This window comes from Pelodiscus sinensis, chromosome 1 (assembly GCF_049634645.1).
Source record: "Pelodiscus sinensis isolate JC-2024 chromosome 1, ASM4963464v1, whole genome shotgun sequence".
In the NCBI taxonomy this organism is placed as follows: domain Eukaryota; kingdom Metazoa; phylum Chordata; order Testudines; family Trionychidae; genus Pelodiscus; species Pelodiscus sinensis.
In genome coordinates, this window is record NC_134711.1 from 225,564,036 (window position 1) to 225,581,100 (window position 17,065).

Sequence of the window (17,065 nt, forward strand, 5' to 3'; positions counted from 1 at the left end):
CACCTGGTTACCTTCTTTTAAAGCCAATCTCCTTTCAGGTTCGGATGGATAGGTCTGGGTTCTTCTGGATCCCGCCACCTACTCAATTTTATTCTTTCTGATGGATATACTTGGCCGTGCCTCCACCCCCCTCACTCCTTCCTAGCAGGGTCACCAGGGCAGCTTGGGAGGAAAATTCTAGCCCAGGATAATCCCCACGTATTTGCCAGATAGTTGGAGACTCCCAGAAAATAACACAAACACATACACTATAATAAACACAATTATATTAAACAAGAGACAATTATAACAGAACAGGGTAAAACACTATTTTTAGGGTCACCGGTGCCCAGCAACTGTGAGGTTAGTGTCCCGTTGGTACGCGTACTTTGTTGGGGCCCTTGATGACTGTTGACCGCACAATCCTTCTCTGCAGTGGTTTAGCAGTGGAGCTGACTAGGTCCAGTACAGCCCAAAGGACTCACAAATGGGAGAAGGCAGTACATCCCTCCACAGTTTAATATGCTGCAGGTAATAAAATCCCCAAACAAATTCCCTGCCTGACTAACTAAAAATTGGTGCACTCACACACTCCATGAATGACCTCAGGTTGAGAGATGACTCAGTCTCTGCAAAGGGCTGCTCTCTTCTCACAGGGGTTCTCTTTAAGCAGGAACCAGGCTGCTTTGGTCCCAGAATTTCCCCTCACCGTGAAGGGGTGCAGGACTCAAGATGCAGACCACACAACTGCACCAAAATTCAAAACTATAGCGTCCCAGCCCAGCCTCCAGACCCACACAGCAGGCAGCAGCCCTGAACTTGCTGCTAGAGCCCAGCTGACCATGCAGTGACTCTCTCACCCAGGGAGCTGGAGAGCCCACTCAGCCTGGCTGGGGAAGCCTCCCAGCAAACTCCACAACTGGGAATCAACAGTGGAGACATAAACCCAGCTGAGGGATCCTGCCCTTCAGGTCCCTAGAGGCTAGCTCTCAGGGGGAACCCTGCATGCAGGCCTGGGGCTTACTAGCTCCCACACACTCAGTCCTCCCCTTTTCCTGGCTGGCTCCAGACTCCCCTCAACAATGGTCTCGCCTTCCCCCTGGGAGGGGCATCTCACTCCCTGTGGGTTGCCGGGCAGACTCTGGCCCTGGTAGGGAGGGGGAGCCAAGGCAAACTCATAGTGCCTCTCCCTGAGCTGCCAGCAGACAAAGCCCCGGGAATCCAAGCAATCTCCTTGGGGGTTACATATACATATGCATTTTTAATGGTGTACAAAGTGAAACTTACTCCAGTGAACAATGGAATAAAAAGTATGATGGTACGTTCCATGCACTAATTATAGCAGAATTAGTACAGGTTGAACCTCTCTGATCTTGCAACATCCTCTAGCTGGCATAATATCAGTTAGCCAGATGTCTACTTATCATGGGAGTGGTCAAGTTTTCTGCCATCCCATAAAGTTTGTTTACAGCCACCAGCCCTGGCTCTCAGTTTTCTGTGCTGTTATTTAGTTCTAATTTACCCCTAAATGTCTTCAAACAACCCAGTAAACAGTGAAAGTGTTGGTAATGCTGCTAGACAATATTGACCTTCTATAGTTTGGCAAATTCTCTGGTTTGGCACTGGTCAGGTCCTGAAAATGCTGGAGTAGAGAGGTTCATCCTGTATTCTGATCTGTTCAAAACTCTTTAGTAGCAACACAAGCTGTGTCAGATGGTGAGGTTCTTTTTAAAATCCTTAAATAGGAATGGCAGTATTTTAAGAAGCAAGGTGGGTAACTTGATGATGGAGAAGAGTTATTTATTCATTAACACAGAATTGGTATGGTAAACCTACCAGATGTATCACTGCACTTTCTAACTGGACTGTGTATATTATAGAGGGATTTGGAGCAATCAAATATTTGAATTGCTCCACTGCAGCTCCACTCCGGCACCAATAGTGACTGCTCCAGTTCCACTCTGAATCCACTCCACTCAAATTAATTTTTAACTATAAATTTTTAATTTTTAACATACATAATTCATATACATTTTTATTTATAAATTGCACATTAGTTTTTCTTATGAAATTTTGCCGTAAAATATTTGAAATCATAGAATCATAGAATAATAGGACTGGAAGGGACCTCAAGAGGTCATCGAGTCCAGCCCCCCGCCCTCAAGGCAGGACCAAGCTCCGTCTACACCATCCCTGACAGATGTCTATCCAACCTGTTCTTAAATATCTCCAGAGAGGGAGATTCCACCACCTCCCTTGGCAATTTATTCCAAATATTTTCCAAGTTTTTAATTAATATCTCAAAAACGCTTTAATATAAACATATCAGTGAAATTTGGTATGTGCTGTAGCGTTAGTACGTGCTATCGCTGTTCTACAACATTAATTGTTGGGAAGTAATGAGGCTACATGTTACAAGGTTGAAAATAAAAATATACTTATCTAACTAATCTATGTGAGTATGTACTTGCCTAACCTTGGCACAAGGGAGCTGGGAGCAGTCTGCAGTGTTGCCAGATGTCTGATAATTATCTGATTCTTTAATAAAACATATCTCCAAAAACCTGTGTAATTTTGTATCTGTACATTAAATCTTGATTTCGGCCGAAGTGAGAATAACTGTGACATATTACATAAAGTGGTAAAGTAGATGTTAATATCAATTGTTATACAATCTGAAACTTTTTGGCACCGTTAGGACTTTCTTGCTAAAATATTATTCATTTTGAATTGAAAATGAAAAAAACCCAAAACCTGAAACAGTGGTGCAGTCAATATTTTCTGTGCTCCAGCTCCGCTCTAGCTCCGAAAACCTGCAGCTCCACTGCTCTGCTCTCCAGCTCCGGGCTCCGCTCCAAAGCCTTGATATTATAGGTACATTCTTCTTGTGCAATGACATTTTCTGCCATCAGAGTAACACTTTTATGTGCAGGGGATAGAGACCTTTCTTTGGGCTGGTCCAAGATTGTGAAATGATCTCCTGCAGGACCTATGAAGCACCAAAACGCTTTGCCATCTTCTTTCTGTTCTAAGTGGAAGGAACACTTTTCAGTATGGCCTTCACTGACAAAAACAGATAATACTTTCATCACACTGAAAAAGATTGTTTCACACGCAATTTTTTCCCTGCAGATATGGGAAGAGGAGTAGGAGGAAAGAACCACATGTGATAGATGTTAGTTATTTTGTTTATTGCACTCTAGAAAGGCATTCTGTGTTTCAACCTGTGGCGGTGGATTGTAGTAATACACATTACTGTGTAAACTGTAGGGAACAATTCTGCATTTTTTTCATTAGCAGAGTATTTGTAGTTCTGTTCCATCTCTATCCATTGAGGACTCAATTGCCTGGGAATGAAGAGGCATAAGGGAATCCCTTTCTACCTTTTGTGGAATATCATTAGCACCTACAGAGAGAAAGAGGGAGAGCAGTCAACATTGGGCTGCTAATTCTGCTCCCATGCTGTGGGAGAGAAGTTCCCATCAGTATGCTCATGAACAATTTGGAGCCGGCACAAAATGGGAAGTAAACTACATCAGCAGAAGCGTATGGAATTGCAATCTGACTTGTGCCCCGTTCCTGGGGCAGTGTAGTGGTATGCTGCCCCTTAGTTGATTTGGCCTGTTGGGTTAGAATGGAAATTTGATTTTGTGTGTGGACAGCATTGTATATTTAGTTACTGGCACACCTGATATATCTAACTGTGTCTATATTTTGCTTCTGTAGGTTTGTTCGTACTGTGTTACCATTTTCTCAGGAGTTTCAGAGAGATAAGCAGCCTAATGCACAGCCCCAATATCTCCATGGATCAAAGGTTAGATTTGATTACCCTGTATTTGTGTTTTGTATATATTTGATGATAGAACCCTTTTGAAAAATGTGACAGTAGAGAAATGATTGACTATTACATTTAGCATTATTTTGCTTAGATATTTAGTGTATCTGTTTCTTGAGGATATTTTAAGTCATAATTTGTTCTTGGATTTTGAGTGAAGGGTAAAGCGCTATTTGCCAGACAATATAAACTTTGTGTTTGATGTTTGACTTTATCTGATGTTAAAAGTTAGTCATCATGTCAAACTTTAGATCGCTCAGTTCATCACAATGGCAGAGAAGAACTGAACAGAAATGAGCTGTAGAATTTTTGTCAGCCACAGAGAGGGAACATGAGCCATAGTGAGAGCAGCTGCTCCTTCCTTGCAATTTTATGGTGGTGGTGGTAGTTGTAAAATGAGACACAACAAAAAGGAAAACCCACCCTTTGACTGTAATCAGACTTCAAAATAATGGTAAGGACTCCATCTCAAAATATCAGCTATTCAACTGTTTAAAAAAACACACTGGCATTTCTATGGCATCTTCACTCCAAGGATCTGGAAGGTTGCTTTGCAAACACTAATGAACTCAACTTTTCAACAAACCTATTGGCTAGATTATAATTATCCTCCTTATTTTACAGCTCAGCAAACAGAGACAGGTAGAGAATGATTGTTTTATGCAAGGTTACAACAGTGAGTGTGTAGCACACCTGATTCCTCATCCTGTGCTGTAAACATGAGATAACATCTGATACCCAAAAGGCCTCATCGTGCAAGTGCACTTAACTTTTAAGAGTGTCGTTTTATTGACTTTAATAGAACTAATCACACACTGAACTTGTATACCGAGGCTGGGGATATAAAATCCCTTCTCATCCCTGCAAGGCTGGGAATTGATTACCTCTTCTTAGCAATAAATATTTTATTACTGGTCACAAAGTTATTTTACTACTTCAGAATCCAGCCTGAGTAATTTAACTCACCACAAGAGCAGTAAATTCCCATTTTCATGCTATCATTATAACTCCATAAAGTCATTTTGTATTTGTTTGATTTTTTTTTTAGTGTGACACTCATTTTTGTTTTGCTTATGGAATATGTATATATAGGAATTCACACTTTATTAAAATATAGTAAGAAAGAACTAATTTAGTAAATTCAGCAGTATAAAAAATAACTTATCTGTATTCTTGCAGCAGCATCACTAGTTTTAAAAAAAATTACAAAATAAACTGTACTTCCTAGGACCTAGTCTAAAAAGTTGATGGAAAGTAGTGGGTGGTAATTTTGTAACATCCCCCACCACCTTAGTCCAAACCCATTGCCTTGAAATAACAGCACTGTAACAAATCACTAGAAAGTATTTTAAATCGAGGAGGTAAATTATCACTCTAATTTTGTCACATTTTAAATAATAAAAAAGACAGGATTATCCTCATCAAGTGCAAGTTTTATGCAAAGAATATTTCTTGTTTCGTGGTACAATTAGATGGATATTAATCAGAAGAGGTTGCAAATCTTATGTATTGCATTTAGAATGATAACTGTTTCAGTGAACTACCTCAGTATGTTTCATTCTTGCATGTGGTCACTTTTCATTATCTAATTATACTTAGCACATCGTGTTTTCAAAGAACTGTGTTCACATGATTATAACAATGGTGGTATGATAAGTAATGCTTCCAGCACCTGTCAGTTTAAACAGATGAAGGAAACTGAGACAGATTGATTTAAGTGATTTGTCTAGACATATATAGCTTACTATAGACCAGAATTGCAGCTCAGAAGTGTTAAACTTGGAATTCCAAGGTAATGATTGCTATTGTAAAACATATGCTTCTAAAATATGAAGGAAAAAGGAGCATTAACCTTCCTTTATATGGACTTAAGGAGAATTTCACTCAAAACACATACTTGTATTTGAAGAGGAAACTATTAATCAACAGATAGAAGATACAAAATAATAGTCTCTTACATCTGTAACTTCACCTCTTTTTTGGGGTGTGGGTGGGTTAATGTTAGTTATATGTTATGCAAATAACCATGGGAACACAAAGCGTATTTTGATAACTGTTTGGTAGAAGATTTGATAGCTTAGGGGAGTGAAGATAGCACACTGAGCTTTTCACCTCTAAACCACTTAGTACTTAACAACAACAAGAAGCATTGCCTTATGCCTGTTCAGTTGTCTATATTAAATCAATAGTCACTTCAGTCCTAGTGGACTCATGTCAATACTAGTATGCACTAGTTGGTTCTAATTAGCAGCCATAGTAGTCACTGTAAATATATACCTTCTAATTTAATCAAAGGGCAAGATGCCAAAACTGAAGACCACCACAGTGAACCTGTTTGTAGAGAGATTATCTGATTTCAGATTCACAGAGGTTAGGAAGCCAAATCAATCAATATGGCTCAGTGCAGAAGATTATGAATGCCCTAATTCTATACAGGGTGATGCAAGGTGAACCTTTTAAAAGCTCCAATGTTCCATTTTCAAAACTAACGTAAGCACTTAGGCTAAACAATCTGTTCCACCTTAAGCTGTGATGCTGAGTTCCTTTCCCAAATCAGAAGCGCTCTGTGTAGCTCAAAAGCTTGTCTCTTTCACCGACAGAAGTTAATCCGGTACCTCACCTTATCTTTTGAAGCACTTAATTCCGGTTGAAAGCCACTGGGACTTAGACTCTTAAGTGTCTACATTTTTTGTCAATGCTGCAGGGTTAGGGCTGTAATAAGTAAAAGGCTGAAGTAATGCAAAGATTTTATTGGAGTTGGAAATTGTAAACAGATTTAGTTTGGGTTAGTCCTGCTTTAATCAGGGGGTTGGCCTAAAAGACCTTCTGAAGTCTCTCCCAACTGTTGTCTTCTATGATTCTATGAATACTTCTCCATCAAAGATCTCAATGTGGCATACTAACATTGTTTAATTGATAACGTCTTAATCTTTGGAAACGTTGATGAGTTTCTCTCGCAGGGTAGCTAGCTGCTCTTTGAGTCAGGGCCCAGTCTGCCCGTGACTGTCTTAAGGAGGCCACATCCTAGAGATCATTGACTGACTCAGGTGGTGAATTAGTAATCAAGCAGCTGGACCTAATAAAGGTTATCTGAGCTTGGTTAGAGAGAAACTCCAAAGGGAGACGGGAAGTTCCTGTAGAGAGAAGCTCCCAGGAGAGGCCTGAGCCAGATGGCTGAGCAAGGAGCCTAGAAGGTGAGCTCTCTGAGGGACCCACCAGAATGAGGAGTCTGTGACACATGCTTCTGGAAAGGGGAGTCTCCATTGATAGAAGCTTGCTGACTGCAGCTCTCTAAGAGGGTCTGTTCTCAAAGATCCTGCCCTGGTAAGGATCAGTTTCTGTCTTGGGACACATCCAGACTACCCTCGGCTTCCAAAAGAAGATATGCAAATTTGGCGTGAATTTGCATATCTTCTTCTGATCCCTTTTTCGGAAGAAGTTTAAAAAAAAAAAAAGCAGTCTAGACGCGGGTTTTGTGCAAAACCTCCTTCCCCCCCCTTTTTGGAAAGAACCCTACAAACCTCATTTTTTGACGAATAAGGGTTCTTTTGAAAAAGGGGGGGTTTGCGCAAAAAACTCCGTCTAGACTGCTGCTTTTTTTTTCTTTTTAAAGAAACCTCTTCCAAAAAAAGGGATTGGAAGAGGATATGCAAATTTGCACCGAATTTGCATATCTTCTTTAGGAAGCTGAGGGTAGTCTACACGTGTCCTTGAAGAAGAGTTGAAATAGTTGGTCCTCCCCAGACTTCTGAATCCAGAGAAGGATCTTAGTCTAGTAAAGACAATAGGCCTCATACTGGGCCAGAGACTAGAACCAAGACAACCTTGGGAGAAGAGCTTGGGTAGAATCAAGCCCTGAACTCAGGGTGCAGGGCCAGATGGGCTAGAAATGACTTAGTCACCCAGATGAGATACTGCAGGGAAAGTTTTGTTTCTGTTGTGTTGGCTTTTCTGTTAATAAATTAGGGGAACTCCACAGGGGTGGTACTCTTTAGCATCTATATGTTTTGGCTTGTTGATCCGCTAGAGCAGCAATGGGCCTTGAAAGCTGCATGGATGGCCTTCCATCTCAATGGACTGCAAGATTATGGAATCAAAATAGTCTCCTGGGATAGGGTAGTTTGGTTCACTGTGCTTGAATACCTAGAATTTGTGGGTTGTGCCACTTGAACTGTAGTAGCACTTTGACTGGATTCAGAGGACGTACACAGCTCTCATGGTCAATGTTGTGTACAATCAACATAGCCCTTCACTTCACATGCCCTTGCTTTATGTGCATGTCACTTTAGTAATGCAAGTAGGAAGAAAAGACACAGATGGAAACCAGTAGAGTTTGGCGACCCTGCATGTGGACAACGGTGAACAAAATGTCTTGTGGGCCAACATAGAACCCTAATTGGCCACATGTGGCCCTCGGGCTGCAGGTTTTCCACCACTGCACTAGAGGATGGGAAAATCAAGTAAGGGCTCACCAGTAACCTTATGCCTTCCTGTAAGGAAGCATGTCAGGTCAGCCTGGAATGATGACGGTCCCCTTGTCATAAATTAGGAAAGTAAAGTACAGAGAAGTTATGCAGTTATGCTATAAGCCATTATCAGCGCTTTGAACAGAGCCAGGTCTCTTCTCTCACAGAGCTATGCCATAACCCCAGGATAATCTTTCCTCCTTGTACGCGTCTCTCTGCTCTAAACAAATTTAGCTAGAATAAGTATTTCACCATAATTGATTTTAGGCTCATAAAAGAGGTGTGCAGTAGTTTATTTCTCTGCATTTGTTTTGGAGGCAAAACTGTAGGGACAACTTTAGTTTCTGAGCAGCATTTATTTTGATTATTAGTGCCTTTTTAAGTAATTATCTCCATTTGGAATACCAATGATTTTCAAGATCAGATGCAATTTATTTAAGAGAGTATGTGTAAGACAAAAGGAAAACACAATCAATTGGAAAAAATATGTAGTTGATATTATTTAACATTTACAGATTGAGTATCAAGGTTAATTTAGTACAGAAATATAATTTTGAGCATATTCCTATGACAGGAGAGTCACCATCCCTTTGGCACACAATTATGTTGTGTATTTCCCAATGGCATGCGAGTAGAACAGATTTGTTTTCTGTTTGTGCTAGCTGTGATTTCCGTATGTGTGATTTGCATTAGCACTAAGAAAACTGACGTATCAGTCACAGAATAACTGAAACACTGTAGGAGTGGAGTAGCTGGAAAAGGCACACTGCCTGTTGCGAAGCGTTTAAATGGGTGCAGTATTCTCAGATTTTTGTAATAGACCACTTTGGGTTGCAGAAGCCAGTAGAATTGATAGTAATGGCTATGCTAACAGTTACCCTTCTCTGGCTGATGAGAGAGCTCAACCTGGCTAAATGAATGTTGAGTTTAAATATACATTCTTCAATATCAGTTAAAAATAAATGCAGACAATTACAGTATATTGTACAGTCACACATGTACCATATTGGACCATAACATTAAAATACATTGACTGAAAAGAAAGAAGTATGTGCTTAATAGATGTAAAACCATGACACGTGAGTGTGTGAAAACAGACTAGACATATTGTTCTGCCACGGTGCTCCAAGTTTCCACTTCAGTAGCAGTGTTGGCAGCTTGCCAAGATCTTCAGGACAAATATCGTTGCATATAATTTCAAAAATAAATGTACCTTACTCACTCATGCTTTAGCTGCTTTTACTCTTGGTACATTAACAGAAATTGGGGGCTAGATAAAATCCTTCCATTGTGTTTTGTCCTTCCCCATTAGTTTAGGGACAAAGTAATGGAGTCATGGTTTTGGGTCTCATGATCTCCTCTTTCCATGCTGTGCAATGAACACTTTGCTCCTATTGCTGCAGCATTAAGCTAGAGAATCTCTTAACCTCTTACGGTGTGGTTAGAGCACCTCTTGCTGATGTCACCATCCTGAGTGCATTTTTAAACTGGGTGAAATAGGAACCCTTCCTCCTTCCCTCCCAAATATTAACGAATTTAGCTAATGTCCTAGAACTAGAACTTGTTTTGAATGGAAATGTCAACAGCAATGAACTGTAGTTTGAGAAGCAACCTGATTCTGAATGATGTGGATAAAAAAAGATGACAGGCCATTATCGACGTAGTCATTTGTGTTCCAGCTGCCGGCAGCATGCGTTTACAGGTTCCCAGAAGCAATTTTCAGTTCAGCTTGATTTATTATTTAATAATAATTCTCTTTGACCTTTTCATTTGTGTATTTATTTTGAAGTAAACCTTATTTCCTCCCTCCAAAATGAAAGTTAAAAAATACCCTCTAATTTCTGTGCTATGTGCTTGATTTTTTTTGTAATAAAATCAAAAGAATACTTAGTTGTAAACCCTAGTATTGAGAATCTTCCAGCTGTATGTGGGTTGATTATAGTGGCAATTGTGAGTAAGACTGTTGAGAATGCATCAGTAATAGTTAAACACCACCCATACAAACTGAAAAAGATATAGAACTCAGTGGGTGAAAATATTTTACATATAGTGCACAGTAAATCTGTGCAGTGGTCGTTACCCATTATAATGGCCCAGCTGTCATTAGCACTATTTCCTGGCTTTTGGAAGTTTGCATAGCCGGCTCTTTAGAAGTTAAGGGATTTTCTATTATTGTGGCCAGTTGGATATCATCTGCATTCTTACCCTCAGCACTTTGGACTAATCTGTCTTGCCTCTGAAACTCCTCTGTGGTGTGTGACTTGTTTATTGTCCAAGCTTCCCCCTTGTCCTGTTCAGAGGGGATGTTTTGTCCCTCTGCCCGTTCTCGTCTCTTGCGGCACCATATATGTAGGCAGCCATAAAGGAGGATCCCGGCAATGATGAGAAGCAGAATACTGCTAGTTAGCCAGATGCCCAAGGCCAGTTCTTTTTTTTTGTTGCTTGCGGATGCTGGATCTTCTTCCAATGTGTGAAAAATTCTGCACTGGTCACTGGAGGGGTTTGCAGATTGGCAGGTTACACACAAGATGTAGGTGGTTAGTGGAGTTAAGTTTTCGATGACGAATGAGGACCGACTAGCAGGCACTCGCTCTTCTTTCTGAAAATTTTTTCTTGAATAACCTGACAGCATGTTGTTCCAGTTGGGATGATACATAATACTGTAAAAGCTGTCAGCACAACTAGCCATCGTTGGCCAAATTACCATTGCTGTGCTTCCTGTAACATTTTGTATTGTTACTCCCATTGTGATACCACTGAATATTTTTTCACAGTTGTGTCTCCTCACAAAAGGGTGCCTATAGTTGCAGTTCCAGAAAAACAGGATGTCCCAGAAGCGTCACCACGGAGAAAAACTATGTAGATCTTAAACATGAGCGTTCTGTAATTTAGAAAAGTGGTTTATTAGGAAACAGTGTCTTTTTTATTTTTCTAGGGGCATTTGCAGATGAAGTAATCTAATCATCCTGAATCTAAAATTAAAGAGACGCTTTTCTAGTAGCAGAAATGTTTTTAAGTCACTGCATATTTCTGGCGTAAGGAATCTACAGTCAGACAGTATCACCAGTGGGGCCTTCAGTTACCCATCATTTAAAAACTTCTATTTATTAAGAGGGAAGCTTTCAAAAGAGGCACAATCAACATAAAGCTGTAAACTCCCATGGAATTCTAGTGGGATTTGGGTGCCTAATTCCCCTAGTGTCTTTTGAAAATCTCCTTCTAACTCTATTGCAGTGTAAAAACTGAACAATCAAAATTGTTAATGGAAACATGAGGTAGTACAAGTTGAAACTCTCTTAATCGGGATACTCTGGTCCAGAAGGAACACGGATGTTCTAGGACCAAAGAATCCTCCTGGAGAGCTAGCACCTGGGAACCCTTCAGGTTAGCAGGGCAGCGTGAACCCAGTGTGTGCCAGTGGGGCTTCCCAGCAGGGCAGTGGGAGTCCCATGCACGATAGTGGGGCTGCCCAGTAGGTCAGCGGGAACTGGGTGCACAGAGGCAGCCGGGCTGACTGGTGTGGCAGCAAGAGCCCGGTACACATGGAGGCGGCGGGTCTTCCGGGTACTGCAGCGAGAACCTGGTAAACAGAGGCAGCAGGGCAACAGGGGCTGTCAGGGCAGTGGGCGCAAGCCAGAGAGGGAAGCTGTCTGGGAGGCTGGCAGTGGGGCCAGGACTAGGGGGATTTGGTGGCAGAGGGTCTAGAAATGACCTCTCCTCGTCCGGCAAAATCCCTCATCCTAGATCGGTCAGGTCCCGAGCGTACCGGACAATGGAGGTTCAACCTGTACACATGTCTGCTGACATGAAATCCTGGACCTTTTTTTGTTAACTGCATAAATTTTAAACATCTTTAACAGAAAAGTGTGCATGATATTTAACATAACTTATCACTTTGATAGGCTAAAATCACAAAAGTTTAAATATTGAGCAGTATTGAGAACTAGCCAAAACTCTCAAATGTCTCTTGAATCATAGATGATTGGTAGGAAGCCGTCAGGTTTCACTCTGAAGAACAACATAAATTTACATATCTGCAACGCACCATTCCAAAAATACATGCACAAGCACATGCACGAGCATTTGTTTTATTCTGATTTTTAAATTTGTTTTTATTTTTTCCATTTGCTTATGTATTAACAATCTAGTATTCTCCTGTGTTCTAACCAGTCTTAACAAATCCCATTTTTGTGAATACGGGCAACTATAACTAATTAGCTTGGAGACGAGCAAAAATCTCCAAATGTTTTCCTCCTTTGTTCACCCATAGCTTTTGATTTTAACTAATCATCTAATTATTAAAAACCAGAACAGATCATGAGTCTGTTGTTAGGCAGTCTATTATTTGGATCCCCTTTTTTCTGCTCCCTGTATTCTCTCACCTTCCAGCTGATATGGGCTCTCATTTGTAGCCATTCCTTAAGGAACGACTGCATCAACTGTATGCTAGTAACTTTGAAGCACAGTTCATTGTCTTGGTTCTGGAGCCCTATTCAATACTCTGATACTCTGTTCTAAATATAAAACAATCATGGCAAGCAAAATGAAGGCTACCTTTTTTGTCATGCTAGAGCAGCCAAACTGACAGCACAAAGAGGGAAGCTACTTACCTGGAGGAAAAACACGGGTTATATCCTGTGCTCTTGTTGGGGGCAGTGAATCTTTTTATAATACATTATTACCAAGATTAATAATTTTTAAGTGAAGAAGTTGCCATTAATGGAAATATCTCTCCTGAACTGTATGTACATTATCATCTGTCATACTTGTGCTTTACATACTTAAAAAAAACCCCTCTGTATCTGTTAATAATTTAACAAATTTCTGGTTTTCATTACCAAAATAAAATATTGTATAGTATTAGAAGCAGCAAATACTTTTTAATAATGAGATGTGTTGAGCTAATTGTGATGTTACTTGTCAAAGGTAACCAGTTCATCCCATCTTAGCAGGGCCTCAGTTTTACTTTTCTGTAAAGAAGTTTAATTTGGGTTTTGTTGAGACATGTATTTTCTGAGAGTAAAATTTTCAAAAGCATCTTGGGACTCATTCCCATTGACTTAAGGACCCGAGTCACTGCTGTTGGTAGTTCACTAGCTCAAGTTGAGCTAGCATGAGTCTGCCTACCTGGGTTGGGAATCACAGTGTAGACTTATACTAAGCACTTACTTGCTTTTGAAGTGTTTATTCAAAGTGCTAGCATAAATGACTGACAATTATAAAATAAATGATTAGTGATTTTGCTACAGTGTGAAAGTATTATTTAATGTGGATGTAATGTATTCTGTCTCCTGACTGAATAGCATTTTAGTACTGGAAAAATGTTGAGAATAGAAGCTTATAAAATTCTGACTTAGTAGGTGTTCTGAAGTTTATATGACTTATAAAATTGGAAAAATTACTCATCTGAGGATCACATTAAAATAACTGTACCTTCTGCAGTGTTTTCAATGAATTAAAAAAAATTTTAATTGCTACTAAGCTGTGAGAACATAGGTCTCAAAATTCCCACTTGTAGTTTGTATATTCTGCGTATTTGGGAAGAATATAAGGCATATGCTCCTCTACAACGCATTTTAAAAATATAAATGCTAGCAAACCCATTTAAAAAAAATAAAAACAACAACTCTGATCTCAAGAATGTAGGCATCCTACATTTTAGCTGCCATAAAATATAGGCAATGAAACAGCTGCATCAGTTTCAAAGAAATGAGTTTATCATTGAATAAACTTGTTGGACAAACAGATGCAGGCACCCGATAAACTAAAGTGATTTTTATAATGCTAAACTTGACTGTCTAAGTCTCTTAGGTATTTGTATATTGGTCAACAGTATATTGTTAGAACATTTTTTTTTCTTGAGAGTCCCATATCAAGTTTCAATTCAATAGATTGCTAGTTAATTACATTTTATATAAAAAGATTTTTTTTAAATACTTCTTGATGATATTAAGAATAGAATCCATCTCCTTACCCATAGAGCTATTTATGAGTAGAATTTTGGGTGTTTATTTTAATATGTGATCACAAGGTCTTGTCTCATTACCAAGCGTTAATTACATTTTAGTAGGAACATACATAACAAAACTGGTATCTTAATGTTAGAAAAACTAACTTGGTATTTTATTCATTATAAAATTGTTACTCACCTTAAATTCCTGATATAAATCCTTAGGATAAGGGTATCAGATTGTGAACTTCTAAAAATGCAAAACTAGATTTTTGGTGTCCTTTTGTGTAGGTGATTTCCTTCATGATCTGTAATTGCCAGTTCTCTCTCTGATTCTCTGGATTCAATTATTGTTGCTTGACTCTTGCAATTTTATTCTCCAGCGATGCTTGTGACACAGTTTCTTTCTCTTCTACTTAAATTCCGACATGAGCGCATCTTGTTTGAGCAGCCTGTTGCCTAGGTTTTCAAAGAACATGCAGGAAAAAAGACAGTTAATTCTCTCTCACTTGCTTCTTGGACAATATACTGCATGAGCACTCCAGTTACATGCTGCTGTATTGTATACCTAGGCTTGCTTCGGATATGCTGCGTGTGAATAAGGCTGGCACTTCTGTGACATCAGAATAGGAGGGTTTTTTGTTTGGGTATTTTTTAGAGGAGGGGGGAGCAATAGCTTACAGGGAAAAAAAAAGGAAAGCTTCTTTCAGTGATTGAGAACTTTGCTGTTTCAGGTTTCTGCTCTTAATCATCTTTTTGTATTCCTCTTGCAATACTTTTTATTTCTTTAATACATTTTTTATAATGAGCCTCTAATCTAACATTAACCACTAGATTGTTCCAAGTTGCTTTACCTGTTCGATATAAAATGTTCACACATTCATGGGGAAATAGGGTATTTTTATAGGCTGGCTATTTCTGATTCTTTTGCCTTTTTTTTTTTAAAAAAGACTATTTTAGTGCCTGCTTTCCCATAATTATGTTCTCTTTCTTGAAGTATGCAGGTGTACTCTTTCTACAAAATGCTTACAGTGAGGAGAATTATAAAATATTCTATAATGTGATAAAGTAAAATAGTCTCTACATTGTGTTTTATATATGTATTTGTATGAATATATAAAAAATTCTTGTTACATAAAATCTATGAAGTTGTGAACTCCAAAAACAAATGAATGCAACATTTAAAATCATTACTATGAAATATAAAGCTACTGCTTTTAGGAGTAATTTGTTAATAGTGTCCTGTACACCTAGGCATTCGCCTGTAATTGGTTTTTAAAGTCTGCGGTTTAAAGTTTTCTGAAACATTTGGGAAAATTAACTCTGTACTTCCTCCGTATTAATAGGCAACAAACATGTAGACCAAGAGTGTTCCATTACAGACAACTGTATTATAAATTAAATACCAGAAAAGGGGTGGGAAATATAGAAAAGATTATTAACCAAGGTTGATCTAATTAGAAATATTCCATCAGCTATTCTCTTACTTGAAAGTTTTTTGAGTTACCTTCTGACCTGTATTATTTTAGCACTCAGAAATAGGTTACCTATTCTTGCAAGGGTACAATACATCAAGAATGTAGCCCAGGAACTAAGCTGATGGGGAAAGCCAGCTACACTTGAAATAAGAGCATAAATCAGGAGTAACACAATTGTTAAAAGTGTTCTTTAGTATTTAGGAGTACCACTTCCATTTGATTTCCCAATATCTGTTTTTCATGTGTTTGTGCAGTTTTGCATTTAATACTCAATTGTAGTTTTGGGCTTTCTGCCAGCCAGTGTTAATTTAGAATTCAGTATTTCAATCAGCTGTGATCCAATAACAGGATTTTTAGCTTCTTCCAGAGCAGTATTCTGTATGGATTCTGATAATCTGCCAAACATCTGTTGAAGTTTGAGTTCACAAAAAGAATGGCTAAATAGTTATAGGAAATATCCACTCCCACCTCCCAAATCATTATAAATATGCAATCTGTAACAGGTGTCAATAATTGTAATTTAAAATATTATAGGGGGACACATTTCACTATGTAACCTGTTTGTGTTGTTAGAGGCAGCTCCCTGAGCAGAAGAAATGTAATCACGTTAAAAACAAGGTGAAGTGAAACTTCTGAATCTCCAGACACAAAACTGTAATAGTTAGCTGAAATACTGTTAACTTTTTGGATATTTTCTATGCATATTTTATAATATTAAATACAAAGTTGCTCAGTTAAAATCAGAGTCTGGAAATGGGAAAGTAAAGGTTCCAACACTAACATTTAATTAGCCCAAAGGTTTACAAAAGCTCCACATTAATCACAAGATTTAAAACAAAAGTTTTGATTAATAGAGTGATTAAAACTGCAATTAAACAATAATTGACTACCAGTTTAAATTCAGCCTGGAAGTATGCCCTCTGGAATGGTGGTTGAAGCATGGTGTGGCATGCAAATGTTTCACGTATCTAGCATATAAATACAGTACCTTGCAACTAAGGATATAACATCCCATTTAATTGATTAACCAGTTACGTGTGAAGTTTAACTGGTTAACAAATGGGGGGGGAGGCACAATTGGGCTGGAGCAGCCCTCTGCCCATGGTAGGCAGGGAGCTGCTTCAGCCCCCATTGGTTAACCAGAACCTGTAAACATCACCCATTAAGGGTGATGCCTACTGGTTAACCTTTCATATCCCTAGTGCAGCCCCAGCTACAACAGTGCCATTCAAACATCTGTTCTCACTTTCCGGTGACATTATCTCCTGTAAATGTGTGGTTTTTCCTGTCTATGTGAAGAAGAAGCAGGACTGAGTGGCCTTGGAGGCTCTAATGTTTTACATTGTTTTCTTTTTGA

The 17,065-nt window shown here is 39.0% G+C and overlaps 2 protein-coding genes across 4 annotated transcripts in view; one reads left to right on the forward strand and one right to left on the reverse strand.

Annotated features, from left to right (window-relative positions):
* The window catches only part of CYFIP1 (cytoplasmic FMR1 interacting protein 1), a 122,159-nt gene that overhangs the window by 73,275 nt on the left and 31,819 nt on the right, over positions 1–17,065 (forward strand). For all 3 annotated transcript variants that reach the window (XM_075916231.1, XM_075916234.1, XM_075916221.1), the window contains exon 23: positions 3,706–3,793. In XM_075916231.1, coding sequence (XP_075772346.1) covers positions 3,706–3,793 — 88 coding nt within the window. The remainder of the gene's footprint in view (positions 1–3,705; positions 3,794–17,065) is intronic.
* LOC102451154 (fibronectin type III domain-containing protein 9-like) lies at positions 10,121–14,751 on the reverse strand. The gene is made up of 2 exons (XM_006135825.4): positions 14,430–14,751; positions 10,121–11,161 (listed from the first exon to the last, which is right to left on the reverse strand). Exon 2 carries the CDS (start codon positions 11,024–11,026, stop codon positions 10,364–10,366), a length of 663 nt encoding a protein of 220 aa, XP_006135887.1. The 5' UTR covers positions 11,027–11,161; positions 14,430–14,751; the 3' UTR covers positions 10,121–10,363.

What these genes read in the sequence shown, in the direction of transcription:
- LOC102451154 (XM_006135825.4), bottom strand. Translation starts at nt 11,026, where the DNA reads ATGGGAGTAACAATACAAAATGTTACAGGAAGCACAGCAATGGTAATT.